General features: G+C 52.2%; 1 protein-coding gene and 1 long non-coding RNA gene across 2 annotated transcripts; both read left to right on the forward strand.

The window, feature by feature from the left end:
- The first annotated feature begins 208 nt into the window (after nucleotides 1-208).
- Nucleotides 209-12,346, forward strand: LOC109289751 (serine protease inhibitor Kazal-type 5-like). The gene is made up of 11 exons (XM_019505951.1): nucleotides 209-545; nucleotides 1,644-1,669; nucleotides 3,004-3,140; nucleotides 3,929-4,007; nucleotides 4,647-4,774; nucleotides 4,943-5,003; nucleotides 8,210-8,337; nucleotides 8,474-8,507; nucleotides 11,006-11,136; nucleotides 11,512-11,566; nucleotides 12,263-12,346. Exons 1-11 carry the CDS (start codon nucleotides 488-490, stop codon nucleotides 12,344-12,346), a joined length of 921 nt encoding a protein of 306 aa, XP_019361496.1. The 5' UTR covers nucleotides 209-487.
- A 714-nt stretch (nucleotides 12,347-13,060) lies between these two features.
- LOC109290069 lies at nucleotides 13,061-16,649 on the forward strand. Its single transcript, XR_002095510.1, has 3 exons — nucleotides 13,061-13,309; nucleotides 16,106-16,233; nucleotides 16,580-16,649. It is a non-coding gene; the product is annotated as an uncharacterized LOC109290069 (long non-coding RNA).
- Nucleotides 16,650-17,311: the final 662 nt, after the last annotated feature.

Genomic DNA, 17,311 nt, shown 5'->3' on the forward strand with positions numbered 1-17,311 from the left:
TCATAGTAGAGGTGATATCTTTTATTAGACCAACAAGATTTTTGCAAAAACAAATTCTTTACTTGCAAGCTTTCGGACACAAGCCCCCTGCACCAGGCATCGGAGAAAAGATTGTAAAAGTCCTCCTGGGTAGAAATGAAAGTGCAGGTTAGGCAACTTTATTCTACATACCACGGGGCAAGCTCCTTAGGCTGTATGGGGTTGGGAAGGATCTATTTATCAACTTCTTCCATGACAAGACCTGGGGTGTGTCTCAAATGTGTCCCATCCCTGTGGAAAGCAATTACATGGCTGGAATCATTAGAACTGGGAGCCACAGTCAACCAACTGGTTTTCATGGCTAATGAGGGCTCTTGAGGAGGTTACGTCATCGGGAAGGCGGAGAGCCTGGTCACCTACATATACCCGACCTGACTGGAGCTGCTCTGTGGGTTTTTCCTGAGCAATGCACTGAGGAGTCAGCCCAGGCTCAGTCGTTGTCCTCGCCATGAAGATAGCAGGTGTCTTTGTGCTCCTGGCTCTGGCCTTTCTCTGCTTCTTCTCAGGTCAGTCACTTTTGCTCTAATCTCTAGGGAAGGCTTCGCTTGACGCGTCAAAGCACACGGACACTTTGACCAAGCATCCTGTGCTTGCTCAGGAGGATGCAGATCTCTTCTAATTAGACAAGGGGCTTCCTTGAAAGGAACCAGAGCTGCATTAGAAAAAGACTGCCATAGTTGCTTGATTTCTATTAGCAAAACTGGTTCTGTGCATTGCACTGTGATGGGTGAATGGCTTTTTCTCTTGCAAGTAAATGAGAGAGAACATCCCTTTTCCACTGTAATGAAAAAAAAAATAATTTTGCAATGGATATTTTTGGGGGGCAAAGTGATCATGTTAATTTTAAAAAGCTATAATTTTTTTTCTGAAATTTTTGCTCAAGGAATTGAAGACTGGAACCAAAATTTTAAAACTTTTTTTGTGTGTGATCTCCTGAAAATGGGATTTTTTTTCCCTCTCCAGCTCCATCTGTGCCAAATGGATTTTTTACATAGTGTGTTGGGAACATTTGGGCACAAGCATGGACTTCGGGCCATGCTCCTGCAGCAATACACTCATTTATTATGAAGAAAATGTAACCAAGAGCTCCTTGTGGCTGCATGGTGATTGATGGACCATGCAAGGGGGGAAGATAACATGGGTGCACACACATACACAGAGCGAACTCTAATGGCTTTGCAGAGAGACGTGCATCAGATGTCCCCACTTGCCCGTCTCTTGGTTGGCTAACTCAGTTTAGGCACTGCAGTCAAAAGGGGCCTTGAGAGGGAACTTGAAGGATGGCTGAGGGCAGTGGCCTCCTGGGTGAGTCCAGTGCCCCATGTATTAGAGGATGCATGGAAGAAAGGACACAGTTTTACAAAAGTAATAAGGGTTGCTAGCAAGATGAGAGTTGCATGTGGCGGAGTGGAAAATTCTGCCCCATGAAAACCTGGATGCATTGCCATTTGCTAACCGCTCTCATTTCTTTGGTGCTGCATCTTGATTCAATGATATTTTGCCAGTTTGAGAGACTGCGTTGAATTGATGAACTGAAAACTTTCAGTTGCTCTCAAAGACTTTGTCGTCTCCTCATTTGTGTTTGTGTTTTGTTTTTCTCTCAGATGTTGCCAGCCAGAAATGGAGCAAGGTTAGTCCAGCTCTTCCTCTTCTTTCTCTGTGTTCTCTCAGCTATGGCGGTTCAGGTTTCCTAGCGGCAATGGGGAAAGACCATGGGAATTTAAAGGCAGATCAGGATGTTGCACAACGCCGCAGGATGGAGTAAATGTCTTGGGGTTCAGAGAGAGATTTTGGTGTTAGAGCCTGGGGTAGCTCACACCATTTATGGGTTGGATGCGGCTGCATCCTCCTCTGAATACATTTTGGAGATTCAGAGAATGGCTTTTGGATGCTTCTCAAAATGTATTTGGTCAAAAAACCTCATGAGATGCAGGTCAGAAATAGCAGGAGTTGTTTTTTTTAATAATATATGGGTTTTGGCCCCTGATCCAAAAGGATCTCCAGGAAGCTTGTGAGAATGTAAACTATACAACATTTAAAATAACTCTTTTGACTCTCGGGGCGGAAAAGCTACTCAATCCAGTTGCTGAGCAAAACAGCAGCTCCGCTCATATTTTAGCCAGACCAGTTTGGTTTTCCTCAGGAAAATCCCAATTTTATATACAGACCCCGAGGCGTATCGTGTGCCCTGGGTGGTGGCTGTGCTGGTAGCTGCTGCCCTTGCACCTCCTTGGCATCCGCACCCAGGCTAGAGCCCTGTCCCCCCTGCCCCCAGTTACACGACTATACAGATCAATTAAAACATCATTAGCTGGAGTATTGATCCCATGCAGTCTGTGTTGCTAGTTGCCCACTGGGTGAGGTAGTTGAAAAGTGATTCAGAGGGGAATATTAATGCCCTTCTCCCTGAACATTTAAAACTTTGCTGAGGTTCATCTCTTGGAACTGAATCGCTCGCTGGTGTGGAGAAGCCTTGCTGCCGCACTGCGGTACCCCCTGCTCGCCGCCGCGAGGCCTTTCCACTGCAACGGGTGGAAATTGTCCGGCAGACGAGCCGTTTGCATTATTCCCCTAACCACAGACATCCCTCTCCTAAGAGATGTAGTTCAAGAGATTGAGGAGGATCACTTTAAATACTTGGTGAGCCCTCCAGCTTATCTCCCATGTGCCAGTAGCCTGCCATATAGCCCTGTGTTTGTAGGTATATATGGTAGCAATGTTTTATACTGTTAGCCAGCCTGGCTGTTTGAACCCTGCCATTAGCCATGTCATGACTTTATTCTGCATGTTGTGGTAAAGTGTAATTCAGGGCAGGGATTAGGAGTCTAAACCAGGACAAAAGCGGCTTGTGACTGCTGGAGGGCAAAGACTTTGCAATGGTAATGACTCCCGTCAGCGAATGCTTCTTAAACCCCCAGCAAAGCGTCCCAGGGGGAAGCCCTCCATGCACCGTTCTCTTTATAGTTTTTTCAGGACCACTGCAAAGAATATCATGGCATCTCACGCACGGGGGCTTTTTACTGCAATAGAATTAACAGCCCTGTCCGTGGCCCGGATGGCAAAATGCACCTCAACCAGTGCCTCATGTGCAAAAAGCTGATGTGAGTATTAGAAATAAACAGCTGTAGCAGCGATAGAGCTGCTCTGCGAGAGCGTGTTTGCCATGCTCCTTCCCCACCTCGCTCCATCCCTGTGGCCTGCATTTCAGGCTGAGGAATACACTGCAGCCTTTGGCAGCTCCCACCTGCCCCCCAGCCCATCCCAGTCCAGAGCGGTCACTTGTTATGTCCCCAGTGCCATCATCAGACTCGTGAAACCGGTTATTTTTCATTGTCCAGCCAAAAATCCCCAAAGGGGAAAAGAGATAGCAGTATAAAGGCTTAGCTTCTGGTTTTTGCCCATGCGGCATTTAAGGGAAATTCTGCATTGAGATGATGTGGTGGAAAGGACTGGTGAACCAGGCACAGTGGGGAGAAAGGCGGCGTACCCGCAGTGGAAGGATGCTAAGCACGTTGTGGGTGCATCTACATGCGACGCTAACTGCACACCAGCCTAGTAACACTGCAGCAAAGACTGTGCCAGTAGCTAGCGGGAGTATTAGGCTGCTATGCAATTCCTGCCTGAAAAACCTGTGCGCCGGCAGTACCGTGCAGTGGCGCGCATTACTGTGCATTGATTTGGCACTTGGTTATCCAAGTACTAAACTTAAGGTGCAGTAATGAAGGTGTGGATGCACCCTGTGCATGTTCAGCTACCTTAAAGCCCTGGTTTTGCTTGAGTGAAGACTTGGGGGTTTGCAAGACTGGGCCCTTAATTATTATCCACTTCGGTTTTATGACCGAGGACCACCCTACTCTTGGCCATTCACTATTTCCATTTCTGGCTGCAGGGGAAGAGGACTCAGTAATGCAGGAAATGGTGGAGAAGGCAATGGGAAGGAAAGTGGAAGCGGAGACTCGTCAGGAAAGGTGAGGTGAATCGCAAGCCGTGCTGACCGGATCCCTGTGCGGACGATGTTATCAGGTTGGACTGACTGCAGTGGAGGGAAGTAGAGCAGTGGGAGACTTTAAGCCCCAAACTGCATGTGGCTTGGCAGGTCCAGGGCCCAAGTGGCTCTTCTGGGCTGTGCCGTTGGCCCGCAGCAGCGATCGGCCCGGGAGGTTCAAGGAGCGACGGTGTTTTCTGCTAGTGCCGAGAAACCGGAGTTCAAAACACCTCCAATCCTCGCCGATGGGCCCTTGCAAAGAGTTACTGGCCTGCCTGTGTCTGTGTCTTCTCTAGATCCTAATCTCTCGGAGAAGGTCTGGTGCCTTCTCCTTGTTTGAGAGGTACCAGCCAAGCTGTCAGCATCGGGTAAATGATGACCAGGGAGCTCTGATTAAGGCAGGCTGTAAGAACAAGTCTGCTCTAATTAGTTCTCATTTAACTCGATGGCCTCCTCGGCCGCTGAGAGTTACGGCAGAGATGAGGAAACATTTCCTAGCGCTCCAGGCGCGGAGGCAGAGCCCAGGAATTGAAGCCACTGCAACCAGACCAGAGCAGGCTGGATTAGCTCTGACCCCGCTACCGACCCGGGGTTTCTCTGACGCGGTTTTCCCCTGTCGCAGATCGACTGCAGTGAATACGAGGAACTGTTCAAGAGCGGACAGTTTTCCTGCACGAAGGAGAACGACCCCGTGCGAGATTCCTTCGGCAAGGAGCACAGCAACAAGTGCCTTCTGTGCGCGGCGCGGTAGTGAGTACAGAGAGACGGGGCCCCCGCCGGGCCCCGCAGCTGCACCCGCTGTTTGCTGCGACTGGTGGTGTGGGCCCCCGTGTGACGGGCAGCAGTGAAAAGCATGGGTGGTGTGGGGCTCGGCGGTGCCCTGCTCACGCTCACGCCTTTTCTTCTCTTCTCTTCCAGCAAAAAGGAGAACAGGCTGAACCCTACCCAGAACAACCGAAGGGAATTTGGGAGAGTCAAGGTGAGGCTCAGTGTTAAGCACGGGGGTCTGAGCATGAATGCTCTGCCTTTGCACCCAGGGTAGAAAGGAAAAAAAGACCACATCCATGCTTGCATTTTGCCCCACTGCTGCTGCGTCCGTACTGATTGCAAGGCAGGAGACCCAGGAGCTCCTTCTGGCTCCAGTCTCCTGTTTGTGGGCATTTGGGTTGCAAGTCCAGCTCCAAGGTGCAGTCTTGGCCCACAGTTCCCACCTGGCCAGGAAAGCAACCGGTTTTGTCCTGGTCATAGGTTAAGGGCTCATGGTCTGCTGCCTGGGAAGGGGCTGCTCCCCAGGCCTGAAGACGTAAATGGCTTGAAGGAACAAGATGGGAGAGACGCCCCTCGTCGGCAGACAGGAGGAGGGGGGAGCGCCTCACTGCTCTGACATTCAAGGATCCAAAACCTACATCGGCTGTTGGCATTTGCCTTTCCAAAGCTTTCCTTAGGATCTTCCTTATCTTTTGTTGCCATTTCCAGTAAATGGTGGAAGATAGGATGTCTGGGGTGACAGTTACTTTCTCCGCATTCTTGTATGAATTTATTGCTCAGTGGGAATGACCAGGCTGACAGCGGGTCCTAGCGGTGTTTCTCAAGCATCGCTCTGGGGACTGATCTGATAGAAAATGTCATCAATGGCTGGTGCAAAAGTCAGAGCCTGGCAATGAAATTTGCTAACGATGCCCTGTGCAGAGAAACGGCCGTTACCGAACTGGATTGGTGTGCAAGTCAGGAAGACCTGGATGACCCTGAGGACTGGAGGCACAGAAACGGGATGGTATCCAGCAACACAAATTGCCAGATCACAGCATTTGGGAGCCGTAGCAGGAATGCCTGCCATGGAGCTGGAAGCTTGTTAGTTGGAAATGATGGTGGGCTGCATTAGGCTGAGAGCTACTGATGCGGTGTCCTGAATGCAAGCTTTGCAAGCATCAGGCATGGTATTTCCGGTGGAGATGAGAAAATTTCAGTACCTTTGCACAGGAGCCTGGCAAGACCTCAGCTGGGATTCTCTGCAGAATTGCCCATATTTCAGAAAGATGACTTCCCTGGAGCAAGGACAGGAGACAGCTACTAGGAGGATGAGAGCCATGAAGAACCTGCCTCATGAGAGGAGACTAAAACTCCTTGGCTTGGCTAGTCTGGCCGAACAGGGGCTGAGATGTGACACATTGCTCTGCAGAAATACAGGCAGAGGGTCCATCAAGGAGGATGAAGCTTAAAGAAGCTGTGGGCCTGGGACCAAAAGGGGATAACCCTGCAACAAGTAAACTTCACCTGGACGTTGAGGGATTCTAGTCCTGAGCAGAGGAGTTTGCCTCGACTCTGGCCTCCCCCTGGCATGCACGGTCTATGTCCTGGCCTCCCCCGGCATGCCCGCTTTGAAAAGAAACTTAAGTAACGTATGAATGGGATCCTCTGACGCAGCTGCCTGCAATAGATTGGGTGACATAGGCCGTCCCTTCCCGAAGGAGGTTTGCAAAGCCTTGCCATCACCTTGCTGGGGCTGGACACGGCGTCAGGAGATCTGTGGCCTGGGTCTGACCTCGGTGGAGAGCTCTTCAGGACTGGCTTCTTCTTACTCCTACATCTCGGTACAATACCAGGCGCCCTGTTGGCCTGCGACCAGTAATGGAAAGCAATAATATTGCATGTGAGCGCTGATGAGTGGAGGGTGCGGCAGCATATTAATGCTAATTGCGCCTTGTTTTTCTGGATGGTTTCCCAGCTGATTTTTCCAGACAGCTCATCTTTTTTGTTTTAAGGGCCTCTTTGATTGTCAAGTCCGTGTGTGTGACTGGAATGGGGTTCAAAGGAGATGGAGATGGTGCATTTGCACTGGTTGCCTTTCAGCCCCTCACTTTTGCCTGAGTGAGTGGTGACAACCTGTAACCCAGTACACCCAGTCTACTTTAAAAATCTGCAAGGGAAAAGGGAAAGCTTTTCCATGACAGATCAAATGGGAATATCCTCAGGCTCATAAAAATTATGAGAGAGGAGGGACAGTTCAGTGATACCAGCCTGAGATCCAGGGACCCCGGGTCAAATCCTTGCTCTGCTACTGACTTCCAGTATGACCTTGGTCACGTCATGTATTCTTTGTTGTATCTAAGTCCAGCTCCACCAGGAAAACTGTGGTAGTGTCACCAGTTTACCTCTCCTGTATCTTGTGGGGGCAAATATGTTCAAGATTGTGAGGTGCTGATACCATGGTACAGGGGCAGGTGGATCTGGAAAGGCTGTGAGGAGATTAACTCCAGAATGGGCGCTCGACCCTTCTGAACCTGGGGACATCTGGAGGGAAGTTGTTCATCCCACCAAGGAGGCAAAACTCCAATTTAATTCATCAAGCTCTGTTACAGGAAGGTAAAAGGGGTGCGTTAACTCGCTATGGACAGGAGAACTAATTTTTGTCTAATTTAGACTCAGTCAGAAATGGGGGCGTTAACATCTAGAACAGATCAGAGGGTCTCAACTCCCACCCATTTGAAATCAAGTTAAAATGCTCGCTGGTGAAAGATCTACTGGCGTTACAGAAGGATTTAAAGGGCAGATGCTTTTTTACTCTTTTTTCACGCACCCTTCGTTGTGGCTTTCCGCACATATTCAAAGAGCGGTGCTGCTTGATCCCGACAGCTGCAGCACTTGGATTTCCAAGGTGGACGCATGACTGTGATTGGAAAACAAACTTTAAATTGATTTGTGCTCAAATACTTGTGTGATCATCCAGAAACCACACCCCATCACTTGTTCTTTGCAACTAATTGGCACAGTCATATGAGAAAACTTCCACTGGTAAATCCCTTTGGACGTTGTTGGGGCCACACTGTCAGAGCTTTCCCTGCGCCGAGATGTGCACTCCTGCATTGCAGGTGTTACTGAGGGCAGGGAAGTTACTTGAGGTGTGACATTCAAGTCAGAGGAAGATGTCACAAGCATGTTGTAATAGATAGATGCAGTTCCACGTCTTGCTGGAGCGATTGCAAAAGGTCTGCGAACCAAACAACGCCTGAGTCTTCGGAGAGTTTTGTTTGGTGTCTTAGGGCAGCCGGGCGCAGGTCACAATATGAAGAGGCTGAAGTCACTGGAAATGCGATCCACTGCGAAGAAGCCTAGCTGCTTCATTAGGACACGACAAGGCTAACGAGAGAAAACCCACCATCTCATGATGTGCTTTTCCCTTGGCAGGTTGACTGCAGTGAATATGAAGAAGCATTCAAGAGTGGGACACTTTCCTGCACACGGGAGTCGGACCCCATGTGGGATTCCTCTGGCAAGGAGCACAACAACAAGTGTGTCCTGTGCGCAGAGCGATTGTGAGTAGAGGTAGAGGTGGAGCCTCTGCTGAGACTGGCTGCTTGCACCCCCATGCGATGGGGAGCAGCAAAAAGCATGGGTGGTGTGGGGCTCTGCGGTGCCCTACTCACGCTCCCCCTCTTTTTTCTCTTCCAGCAAAAAGGAAAACGGGATGACCAACAAAGTTGAGGTGAGGCTCAATGTTAAGCCAGGGAGGTCCCAACATGAATGCTCTGCATTTGCATCCAGGGTAGAGAGGGAAAAAACCCACATCTGTGCTTGCATTTTGCCCAGCTGCTGCTGCAATCTCGCAGTGCAAAGCAGGTGACCCAGGTGCTCCTTCTGGCTCCAGTCTCCCATTTGTGGCACTGTGAGCTGCTGCCACATGCAGACTTGAACAGATTCATAGATTGTGAGTCTCAGAAGATCTTTGGGTCCAGCCCCCCGCACCAGGCAGGGATCACGTTCTGGGAGGGCAAAACCCTTGTTCCAAGGCACAGGCATGGCCCGCAGTTCCCATCAGGCCAGGAGACCAGCAGACAGAGTGCTGGCTCTAGGTCCCAAGGGTGTCATTGTCTGCTACTTGCAACGGGGCCAATGACACCCCTTTTCATGCCAGCCCCAGTCTGTCTCAATGGACAGACCATTGCAGGGGGGAGCCGCTGCATTGCAAGAGGACCATTGCAAGAGGATGCCTGCACTATTGTGTGGACAATGCTGTGCTGAAGGGATGGGCGGTCCCGGAGGCATCCCTCAGTATTGCTTTGGGATGCGGCTGATTTAATATTTTCAGTTACGGCATCGTGCAGGAAGGACAGGAAGACCGTGAACAGCAGTGTGATGTGGGGTGGGTGAGTGAGTAGGGCACCAGCTTAACAGAGGCACCAGTGTCATGTCCCTGCCCCTGGGAGGCCCGTTCCCCATGCGGTGTTGCTCTTGTGTCAGCAGCTGGGCACATGGGCAGTGCACTGCTGTGGTAGGAGCAACAGCCGGGTGTGCAGACCGTCTGAGGCTGTGGCAGCAGCAGAAATCACGGCTTGTTTTTTGAGTCCCTGGTGTAGGTAAGACTCCTGCGACACCCTCCTTGCAGCCCTCTGGTGCTCAGCAGCACCTCCCTGCCCCCTGCCCCCCAGGGTTTGTCCAGGCTCATTGTGCCTCTGCCCCTGTGGACTGGATTCACAGAAATGGGATAGCATTGAATATTGCATGTTGTTTGAGACCCATCAGATGAATTCCTGCTGTTGGACTGGAAAGTTCATCTATGCCAGGCCTGGGGTGTATTAGTCCATCAGGGGATGACTGAGAGCCACCGATGTGAGGCTGTCCAGAAAAAAAAGCCCCGTGCAATCCTTGGATGCACCGGGGTGGTACTTCCAGTGAGCACTACCCTGGTCAGCCCTCAGCAAGACTCCTCTACAGCATTCATGTCGGCCACGTTCAAGAAACAGGACTCTTGAGATGTTATCTACTAGGGTGGGCAGTGGCAAGGACAGGCCTTGCTTGGTGCAGTCTAGCACAACATACTCTGAGAGGGGATGCAGTTGCTCTCTATAGAGTAAAAGCAAAGTAGAGAGAAGCTGAAGAACAAGGCTGGTACAGGGAGAGATGGGTGTGACCTGGAAATGCGTTCACTGAGGCTGAACTGAGAAGAGGAGGTTTCTACCCAGCTGCAGGGGAATGAGCATCCAGCAGACCCTTCCAGGAGGTAGTGGCGAGGAGCTGACCACCTCCGACACAGGGTCTGGACTTGCTAAGCCAAGTGTTCCCATCTACTCCTACCTCTGTAGGATTTCTGAAGCTTTGTATTCAGCTCTGGGAAGACAGGGATTGCCGGGTCCCCAAGGTGCTGGTCCCCCCTTAGATGGCAGCTGCCAGTTTTCTTTCCGGTAGCAATCGTAAGGAGCTATTTGAGACTTGGTGTGATACTCGGGGAATGGCAGACCCAAGATCCTTACTTCAGAACCAGCCACATAGGTTGAAACTGGATTTAAAAGTAGCATTATAAAAACGATCACAGGGTGATGGGCCTGGACCACCTAGCATGGCTTGTGCGGATGAAAACCTTACCTCTCTAACCTCCTAGGATTCACTAAGTATGCTATGCAGTGTTTCCAAGCCATGCCTGAATCCTGCTGCTGTCCTCCAAACTGCCTTCGGTCCATGGGCTTTTACGTGCTTTGCTGGCTGTGTTGACACTGTGCCTGCATATGATAAAAACCTCTTGCTGCTTAATCCACTTGGGTGACATGGAGCGGTTTGGGATGGCTTCGTTGTTGTGATTTGCTCCACAAAGTAAATAATCTTTGATGTGATCTGCAGAAAGGTTGATTCTGCTTGTTGAAGAATGTTGGGACAGGAGCGAAGCCTTCATTACATGATTGGGCAGACCCGTGGCTTGCTTCCAGTAGTCCAGCTGGAGGATTATAGCGAGGCAGGCCCTACGAGAAAACTCCCAGCACGTGCACCACAGTCAGAGGTGTGCGCAAGTCCTGTGACTCATGCCTCAGCTCAGATATCTGATGCTGGCTGATATGGTACACCTTCTTCCTCCACCACACCCACGTGCTTTATGCATGATGCATTTGTTTTGGTTTAGCGCTTTCTGGCAAGAAACCCCAAATTTCTAAGAACCCGGCCAGCAAAACAGGGGAGACACCCTGAATGGAAATGCTCTTCTCTCTTCGGCAGGACGACTGCAGTGAATATCGGGTGCAAATCAGGAACGGTGGGAAACTCTTCTGCACGAGAGAGATCAATCCTGTTCGTGACGCCTCTGGCCGACAGCACCCCAACAAGTGTTACATGTGTGCAGACAGGTTGTGAGTATAAAGGCTTTTGCTTGAGTAACCAGGTAGAGCCACAACAACTTCATAGATTTCATAGACATTCGGGCTGGAAGGGACCTCGGGAGATCATCGAGTCCAGCCCCCCGCCCAAAGGGCAGGAAGTCAGCTGGGGTCACAGGATCCCAGCAAGATCAGCATCCAATTTGCAGCTCCCGCGCAGCCCCCTGCTCGTGAAGATGCTTCTCCCAGCCCGGGGGTTAGCAGGCAGTGGGACGTAGGGAGAAGCCCCCAAGGGAAGCAGGGCAGAGCAGCCCGGTTGCAGGTGTCGAAACAGGACAGAGGTGGTGTGGGCTAGCACATGTGGCCCAGCCCATCAGCCCTGCTTTCTCTCCTCTCCCTTTCTTCTAGCCAAAAAGAAGCTCAAAACAGCGGTCGGCCTCGTGTGACCTCGCAGTCAAGCCGGGTGAGGCTGAGCGTGGTATGGGGTGCTGCCTGGCCAGGCATTTCTGCCCCAAGGAGAGGGGCTAGCTTCGCTTCTTGCTGCATGGCAGGGCTGGCTGGGACATCTGGGTGGAGCATTGTGACGCTGGAAAAGGCCCAGACACCAACACAGAGGCTTTCTATGCAAACAAGGCAGTTCTGATGCAATCTGCCAGGAAGATTTCTTTAATCCAGACCAAAACTGGAGAGGGAAAGACTCGCCCCAGAGTGTCCCCAGGCTTCAGGGGGGCGGGAGGCTCTGATCCCAGCCCCATATCAGGCCAAGCAGGGCTGTGAAGGCAGGAGTCGGGGGAGTGCCCCAGCCCCTGTGAGCCCTGGCCACTGTGTCCTCTGCTCCCACCTTTTTTTTTTTAATTTACCAAAAAAATCCATAAATTTTTGCATTGCTGCAATGCAAAACAGATGCCCATTTGGGCACACAATGGATTTTATCTTCTGTTTCCCAGCCAGCTCTCCTGTACAGCTGCCAACATGCTGGGCCCATCTTCATTTACTTTTCAGAATCGGGTGTCAGGGGTGCTGCTCCCAGATTGCCTTTGGTAATAATGAGGGCCTAGGGCAGAGCCTGCTCCTAGTCCATCCCTCCTAGCAGACAGACACAAGACATGCTCTGCCTGGCAGCCACTCTCCTTGCAACCTGCCTCTGCTCCTTTTGCAGGATGGCTGTGGCGGTTCCGGGTCGCAGCAAGGAGAGGACAGGAGACCCTCCTGTCCGACCGCTCAGCCCGGCTACAGGGGGTGAGTATGGCCAGACTGTGCTACCTCCGAGTGATGCCAGCAGCAACAGGCCCCTGGGTAACAGACCGTGGCTGCCAGGACTCAGGGCCTTGCAAAATTGCTTCTGTTAGGATGCAAGCAGTCAGGCCTCTTCTAGGTGTAACTTGTTCATCCACAGAAAATTGTCTGCCCAGCCATGCTTCCCCGAGCACACTGGAAACAAGCATGAGCTGGCAGTTTCTATGCTCAGCCATGCCCAGGTCTGCCTCTCCAGCAAGCCCCATACCCAGGAAGTCCTGTGTCTCTACCCTCTCTCAAAATACCTGCTCCTGGTATCCCATCTTCGGCACACGCAGTCAGCAGCCAATATTTTAGCTCCTGCGTTTGCAGGCAAACATGCCCAGTTCATGGCTCAGCTCTGAGCTGACATGCTGTGGCCGGTCTTTCCTTCTCTGTCGCTGTCTGTACTGCGCAGAGGGGTGCGACGGCTCCTCGGACTAAGTCTGAAAGGGCACTTGGACACCGAGGAGGTCTGTGCTGGTGCTTGGGATCAAAGGCTTAGCTTGCTGGCTGCAGTGGCATGTTTCGAAGACAAGCGATAATAGACATCAGATCTAGCCAAGATTTTTCCAGTGAGCTGCCAAAGCCCCTTGGCCAGTCCCACACCCTTCACACATGAGATGGAGGAACAGAAAAGGCTCCAAACAAAGTTTTCTTTTATTGCCCAAGCAGTTGGCTTAGACATTTGAAAACAGTAGCAGAGTAGTCGGTGCCATAGGGGCAGGCAGGGAGCTGAAGAGCAGCTCCATAGCTCCTCAGCACCGCGTGGGCACCCAGCTTGGTTGCAACCTTTACCTACGACAAGCTCATTGTTTCCCTCTCCATTCCTGGCAGCTCACGGGATGTCCCAGCTCAGCCTGGCGGAGGTTGTGGACAAGACAACGAAGTCACCCAAGCAGAGAACAGAGAGGCTCAGGACAAGGAGGAGGTAACTCGAGCTTCGGGGGCTGGAATAAGTGTGAAGGACCAGTTGCAAGGTCTCTGGATAGTAGCAGTAGACTCAAAGGCTTGGAAGACGTCTCCTATGAAACAGCTTGAATAGACGGGGAGGAAGGAGGGGAGTAAGAGGGGACGCGACAAACACACCTGACACAGTGAATGCTCTAGACACGGGAGACCGCCGTTTCTGTCCTGGTCTGGTAACACAGCAATGTGCGGATGTTCAATGAGCACCAAAGGTGGCATATCCAGCACAGACATGCAACATAAGCCTGCAAAGGGTGGAGGATGGGATGCTGTTGAGGGCAAGAATTAAACCAGACTGGAGGTGTAGGCGGATAGCAGCACTCTCCAGTTCATGATGGTGATGGTGTTTGGAAGGTAGATTCAAATTCATGCTTGGGGGCAGACACGGGTCTTTGGGTAAATGCGATATCTTTGATTACACCAACTAAATAGTTGGAAAAATTGTTCTTTGCAAGCTTTCGGGTACAAATACCCTTCTCCAGACACAGGGAGAACGAACCGTGTCGCTTTATGCTTGGGGACTTCAGCTGGTCTCTGGCTCGTGGGCTCATCCGAGCAGGATGCGGCACCGCGAGGTAGCCCTACTGCATAGGGTCCCCGGGGACATGCCAGAGCACCTGGGATATGAATGCTGTCATGTCAGGCATGCACTAAACAGCACTGTGTGCAGCATGCGGGGATCTGCAAAGGTCAGTGCTGTCAGATTTAACTCCAGCGTTAATTATCCCAGAGAAGGAGCAAGCAGCACATTAATGGGATGAGCAGGTGATGCTAAACCGCGAGGTCGTGTGTTAACTGGCCTCAGCGCGGCCTTCGGCTGTTGCACTCCCCGGAGCAGTCGGCTGCCATATCAGAGGAGGAGAAGCCCCTTTCTGGCGACTCTGCTAATCCAGGCGAGTGGAGGAGAGTTGGCGGTGTGCCGCTTGGTGCCAGGGGAGCAAGGCTTACCCGGCTGCCCTGCACGGTCACTGCTCCTCCTGGGCAGGCTCGGGGATGGGGAGGGCCCCCTTAATTACCTCTCTTGTGTCACTCTGGGTGCCTGAGTGTGACAAAGATAATTGGACAGGGAAAGGTGTTGTGCACGGGGAGAGAGAAACGAGTGTCCTGGCCCTTGGTGGGCTGAAACATGCCTTCTCTGCTCCCGCGTCTGCAGGATCAGGGCCCGAGCCCATGCAACCCCCCTTTGGTGGGGGTGGGGTTGAGATAAAAGACTTGAGAGGAGGACCTGACTGACAGTTTTGCCGTGCCAATTCCCCACCCCTGCCATGCTTCATGCATGCTGCTCCCGGACGGACTTCCCATAAACACCCCTGCTTGTATGGATCGGAGGAAAAAGGAGGGCACACTTAATTGCTTCCTTTAATTACTGATGGCTGCTAATATATGTTTGCGAGTCTGAACTTGGCCAGGACAGGAAGGCCTGTGTCTGAGCTCCTGAGCAACATTGCTCTCTGGTGGCTAAATTTGCCTAAATCCAATAAGTGGGAGAGCTCGTTAGTGAATTACCCAATAAGCCAGCCCCTTTCCACCCATTAATCACAACATGAACGGGCTCCACGGGATCTTTTTCCGTTGTAAACAGCTGAGGAGAACAAATCTCAGCTCTACCTTGTTTGCAATCCATGCACTTGACCTGTCTGCACCCAACCGTGTCCCTACTTTCTGATTTAAGGGATGACATGTTTTAAGCCAAAGAACAACGCCTGACAAAGAGGAGGGCCCCTTGTACCAAGAAGTCAATGCCCAGGCTAAAATCCATGAAATTTTGGGGGGATTTGTGGCTTTTTTTTACAAATAAGCTAGCACTGGCCAGAAGCTCAGCATCGCTGATCAGTGGGACCCTCCAAGCCACAGCACACGAGCGCGCACGGCTGCTCTGCTCTCCAACCACTTCTGCGCTGAGGGGGTCTCATCTTACCTGGTAGGAGAGATGCCTCGAGCACTGCTGGGGTGGAAGGGAGTATCAGTCCCGGTGGTTTTGTTGTACCTGGAAAAGGAGATCTTCTTCCTGACCTTGAATGACTTTGTCTAGTGGAGCCTGGAGAGCCTACTACAGCCTCCCAATGGGAGGAACTTGACTCCACAGTGCATTTTATGGAGAGGGGGGATTTCTCCCCAGCTTGCTTCTTTGGCCTTTTGGCTACAGGCAAGTGAGACAAGGGGGCACCAAGACCCTCGGGGCTGGGGGCTCGCACACAGGATGCCTGCCGTGGATTTGGGAGGATCTGGAGCCCCAGGCTGAAGTCTGGGAGGGAGGAGACTTGCCGGCGGTAGCGCCGCGTGGACCTGAACGACTGGGCTCGCTCCGTGGCCGGCATTTGGACCGGATTGCACTCATTTGGCCTGAGACATGAAGTTAAAAACAAATAAGTAAGTGGGTCTCCTCGGAGGAAGAGCAGAGACTTTGAGGCCGCTTCATTTGCGATGGAGGAGTAACTTTCCTGGCAGGCAGCAGTAGGAGGCTGTTATCTTCTTGTGTGGACCGGACCTTCAGCAAGAGATGCAACGTGCATGGACCCAGGTTCAGGATGTCTTTTGAGCTGCGCGGCCTGCTGCTGCCGCCTGACACTTCTGCGTCCGCCTCTCACACCTGCTGCTTGAGCCGACAAGCGTGCATGGGTGTGCGCTTGAGACAGCACCGGGGTTTCAACCTTTCCTGGAGAGGAAAGATCTCACGTGCTGTTAAATCCCCCCACGCCGCCTTTAACGAGACAAGGGATGCGAGCCAGCTGCAAACCTCGTTTCCTTCTCGTTTCAGCTGCAATGCAATCGGCTGCTCCACGGTGTGAAAGGCGGAAGGATTTTCTGCCGGTCGCCTGCAGTCCCTGTTTGTGGCACCGATGGAAAAACCTACTCGAATAGATGTCAGCTGTGCTTTGCAGCGAGGTGAGGGTGACCAGCCCCAGCAGCATCTGCAGCCGAGCGTGTGCAGCAGACTGGGGATGGTGCCATGTTGTGGCTAGTAGCCCAGTGTGTCCTTGGTGTCTTGCACAACCCAGAGCATGCAAAGATACGCTAATGGCCATTCAGAGCCAGCAATGCCAGTTCAGATCCGGCGCACTCTTGGGACTCCCTCCTGCTCCGGCACGTGGAGGTTTCTGGGGTCACTGTACATGTTGTCGTGTCCTTGCAGGCAGCAGCAAAGCTTATGGAGGCTAATGAGGTTTCTCCTCTTGCTGCTGTGTGAGGGCCCACGCAGGGACCCCTCCTAACACCCCTCTCTCTTCTGCAGGCAGTCTGCAAGCTACCTTGCACTCAGGCACGTGGGGAAATGCACCGGCCCTGCGGAGACGATGGTAAGGCTGGGGGCAGGAGCTCCCCATTTCCAGTTAGACAAGGGGATGGGGATGGGGATGGGGATGGGGATGGTGTGCGGGGGCCCCGCTCTGCTACGTTGTGCTCAGACAGGCAGTGCAAAGGTGGCACCTGTCCCCACACACCGGTGGGGACGAGTGACAGCGAGATGTTGTTCGGGGAGGACACACAGCCATTGGGCTCACCTGGCTGCATTGTGATGGCCAGGAGGAAAACAGCCATCCCTGGCTCTAGCGTGGCAGCACCCCTGGCTGTTTTATGCAAGCCAGGGTCAGATGCGATGGAGGTTTAGAGACGAGCCGAAACCCCGTCTTCCCCCCTCAGTCTAATCGGCATGCTGCCGCTGGGGTCTCTGTGCATTCCTTGGGGCAAGGTTGGCGCATGTTGTGGCGGGGTGACTGTGTGGCTTTGCTAAGAGGTCAGACAATGGGTTTTTCTGGGATGGTTTGGACAGGGCTGATCCTGTCTCCAGCAGGCGGTGGACTAGGTGCGACCTCTGGAAGTCCCTTCCAGCCCTGCTCCTCTGCAATGCCTCTCCTAGCGCACGGTAGAGAGCCAGAGATGCTCCTCGACAACAGGTGCAACTTAAGCCTGAATTTTCCTGGACCTTCAAACCTAACCCTCTTCAGACCTAACACCAAAGGAAATC

The sequence above is a fragment of the Gavialis gangeticus genome, unplaced genomic scaffold, assembly GCF_001723915.1.
Source record: "Gavialis gangeticus isolate Ggan-Ray unplaced genomic scaffold, GavGan_comp1, whole genome shotgun sequence".
NCBI classification, from domain to species: domain Eukaryota; kingdom Metazoa; phylum Chordata; order Crocodylia; family Gavialidae; genus Gavialis; species Gavialis gangeticus.

Coding starts and splice junctions, on each gene's coding strand:
- LOC109289751 (XM_019505951.1), top strand. CDS start 488: ATGAAGATAGCAGGTGTCTTTGTGCTCCTGGCTCTGGCCTTTCTCTGC. Junction 4,008..4,646: donor GCGGAGACTCGTCAGGAAAG/GTGAGGTGAATC, acceptor CCCCTGTCGCAG/ATCGACTGCAGTGAATACGA. Junction 5,004..8,209: donor GGGAATTTGGGAGAGTCAAG/GTGAGGCTCAGT, acceptor TTCCCTTGGCAG/GTTGACTGCAGTGAATATGA.